At 38.4% G+C, this 3,688-nt stretch overlaps 1 protein-coding gene and 1 pseudogene across 1 annotated transcript; one reads left to right on the forward strand and one right to left on the reverse strand.

The window, feature by feature from the left end:
- On the forward strand, nt 1-3,270 carry LOC122051841. The gene is made up of 2 exons (XM_042613143.1): nt 1-2,672; nt 2,792-3,270. Exons 1-2 carry the CDS (start codon nt 1,746-1,748, stop codon nt 3,221-3,223), a joined length of 1,359 nt encoding a protein of 452 aa, XP_042469077.1. The 5' UTR covers nt 1-1,745; the 3' UTR covers nt 3,224-3,270.
- Nucleotides 1,026-1,182, reverse strand: LOC122054261 (annotated as a pseudogene).
- Nucleotides 3,271-3,688: the final 418 nt, after the last annotated feature.

The raw sequence follows: 3,688 nt of genomic DNA on the forward strand, positions 1-3,688 counted from the left end.
TCCAGTTGTTTACCTCAACCTACCTATCAAACTTTGATCCTCCAGATATGTTTGGACTTTGCACTTAGCCTTGATCGGCTCGCCAGGACTTTCTCTCGATCTTCGGTCCTCTAGACCTCTCGATCTCTGCTAAGTGTCGAGTCCTATCGACCCACTTGATCTTTCCACCTGGGTTCCACGATCTGCTAAGACTTCTTCTTCCTATCCTCCAATTAGGTCTTTCCAGGTTGAGTAAACAGTCTGCACATTTAGTCAACTTATTAGATCACAACAAGATTTAACTTGAACCTTTGACAACATCAAAACTTAGTTTTGATTATGGTGTAACAATCTGCACCAACACTAGGGTTACCTCCCTTTAGGATTTCCACTGCCCGACTTCACTCACCAAGACTTCCACCATCTAAGGTTACTTCCTTTAGGATTTCCATTGTCTAGCATCACTCACCAAGATTTTCACCACCTAGGGTTACCTCCTCCTAGGATCTCCACTGCCTAGTTTCACTCACTAGGACTTACCCTTGCCTAACTAAGTTAGGACTTTTTCTTGCTAGTCATCTAGTCCTGACTAGACTTTTCTCTTCCAAACATCAAGTCTTGTTTAGATTAACCATAGTCAAATTGACTAGACTTAGGTACATTGCCAAAAATCAAACCCCTGAAGTTGGTTGTACAAATAGGCAGGAGCAAACAATTAAATATATATAGTATAATATAGGCACATACATGCAGATGAACAGTCGCAAGTAGGTGTGGCAAGTCAATACTGAGGGAGTTGATTGGCGAAGATGGTGAAGACTGACACGAGGGAGCTCGAAGGAGGAGGGTTTCAAAATGTTTAGGTTGTTGAGAGGAGAAGGGGAGATGAAGGGTCTTCAAGAAAGAAAGGGGAGACGAAGGCAAACATGATTAATTCTGATAGGACACTGCAAGAAAAATTATAAATAATGGTGACATGGTGGTGCTATAGTGAATATATATATATATATATATATATATATATATATATATATATATATATATATTTGTAATGCAACCTAAGGATGATGCTTGAGAACTCAAACAACAAGTTCTGTAATGAATTTTTTCTCATAAAAAATTAATTTAATTTTTTCTATGAGATATTAAACCGATAAGAATGGATACTACACTTGATCTTAACCAAAAGGTCGAGAAAATTATTCTTTCTAACGTCGTCGACACAAAGTATTTATAGAAATTTCTTCGCTCATAGTATTGTTGATCCTAAGATGTGAGACTAAAGAGAACAATAATAATGTATATTTTTTTATTAAAAAATAATGAGAAAAAATTATTAATAAGTCTTAAAATTATTTTCGGTATGAAAAAATATTAATATAATTTATTTTAAATTTCATCAAAATTAGCTATTAAAGGTATAGTTTCTTAATTAAATAGTAAGGTAGTAAGATTTCCAAATATTTAATACCGTATTTTTTTATAATATATTTATCGGGTAGTTAACGGATTATATTATCAGAATGCTCAAACAATAGAAATAAGACTATTATGGATAGTAAATAATTTTTTACTATAATTGTTAGTTAATTAACGTGGTAATGAAGGTAAAAAGTAAATAAATAAGTCAATAAATAAAATATAATTAATAACCAATCCTTCCCGTGATATTTATTGCTTAATTACTCTTCTCATAGCTACCTGACGGCGATAAAACCGTGAGAAGGTGGCTGAGACAGCCTGATCCCGACGCCTATGCTCGCCTGATGACGGACCAGAATAACAAGCGCCGGCGTGAACAGGGAGGCAGGCTGGAGGACCGCCTCACTTCCCTCCACGACGACCTCCTTATCTTCATCCTCTCCTTCCTCTCCATCAAGCAACGCGTCGCCCTCTCCGCTGTCTGCGCCCGCTTCCGCCTCCTCCAACCCTCCATCCCCCGACTCGACGCCTTCCGCCTCGAAGTCCGGTTTCCCTCCGACGGCGTCGACGTCCACAAAGATCTCACCATCCCCCGTGCTCTGATTCGCCAATTCCACGTCGTCTTCCACTTCGTCGCCGATTTACTCGTACCCCACGAAAATCAGCTCGTCGGCGCCCTCGTCGACACGGGCGTGCAAAACCTCACCCTCGAAGCCTCTGGCAATGGATTTTTGTATCTCAGCGACAGCGAAAACTGCTGCATCTTCAACATCAAGTCGCTGAGAAGTCTCATCTTGAACAGAAGCTTCAGGGTTTCGAAATACTCAGATCGCCGTCCCCTCTCGCCCTTGGGCTGCGCCTTCCTCACCATCCTTGAAATGAAATTCAGCGTCGTTAGCGATGATTTCCTGTGCAACCTCCTCTCCTCCTGCCCTTTCCTCGAGACACTCCATCTCTTCCGTTGCTATTTGCTCCAGCATGGCATGGACAAGATAAGCTTCCACTCCGCCTCCATCAAGCGTTTAATCCTGTTCCAGATCCACATGCTTCCCTCCATCTTCACCATCGACGTCCGCGCCCCACAGCTCGAGCTTCTCATCATGGACGTCGTCACCACGATTCGCATAGAAGCCCCCAAGGTCCGGAACGCGTCGCTCCTTCTCTCCCTAAAGTCGCCGGCAGATCCTCTAGATGCATTGATGAACCTTTTCGGAGCTTCTTTTCCGAGTCGAACTGCTACGCTCTTGCTGAATTCTAGGAAAATCCCAAACGTGAGAGAAGATCGATCATTCGATCGATCAAGCTGACGGGCCTTCTTAATTTTCATGTATACTTTGTTTGATTGATATATATATACATCTATACTTACAAAATTTGTTTTAATTGACAGAACCTATTAGCAGCAACAAACGGAATTGATTCAGTTAATTCGGTCTTCAAGCTCGACTTCAATTTGAAAGATCAATCGTCGACTACGATATTCACCGAGTTACTAAAAAAGTGCAATGACTGCAATACCAAGTTTGATATACATGTAAATCCTACGCATATGGAGAGCAACACTGAAGTAGCAAAGGACGACCAACACTTGCTCCATGGCTCGACAGGATTGGAGAAGATTAACTTACAAATGAAGATGTCAAAGAGAAGATTTGAAGGGCTTCTCTCAAATCAAAAGAAGATGGAGAAATTCAAGGATACCGGATTGGAAATGCTGAGAAGGCGCACCAACAAAGAGCAATTTATGGATATATTAGCATCCCAAGAATCTCTGTTCAAAGTATCATCTGATATTGATAATTGTTTTGAAATGAAAATTTAATGTTTTTAATTAATTTTTAGTTTTTGGAATAAATTTATTTAGGTTTATTAGAATATTTCATTAGGAAAAGTAAATAGTGCTATGAATGTATAACAGGGATCAGTAATGTATATATTTTTCAAGGCCTATTAAAGTCAAATTCTTCCTAAAACCTAAATTTTATTTTTCTCCTTAAATCATAGATTTTGACTACCAATACCTTAAAAAAAAATATACAACCGTTGCACAACTAAGGGATAATTAGTTAGATCTTAATTAATTATCTGTCTTAGAATTTTTTTTATTTACTTATCAAAGTTATTCAAACTCTTTTTTTAAAAAATCCTTATAAGTTAAACTGGACTATGTATCTTACCACATATAAGAGAGTGAAAGAACCTATTGAATAAAATTAAAATTAAAATTGATTCCTCTAGATGCAAATTGACGACTTAAAATATTTTTAAAAATTTAAAATTTTAGCAT

This window comes from Zingiber officinale, chromosome 3A, assembly GCF_018446385.1.
Source record: "Zingiber officinale cultivar Zhangliang chromosome 3A, Zo_v1.1, whole genome shotgun sequence".
NCBI classification, from domain to species: domain Eukaryota; kingdom Viridiplantae; phylum Streptophyta; class Magnoliopsida; order Zingiberales; family Zingiberaceae; genus Zingiber; species Zingiber officinale.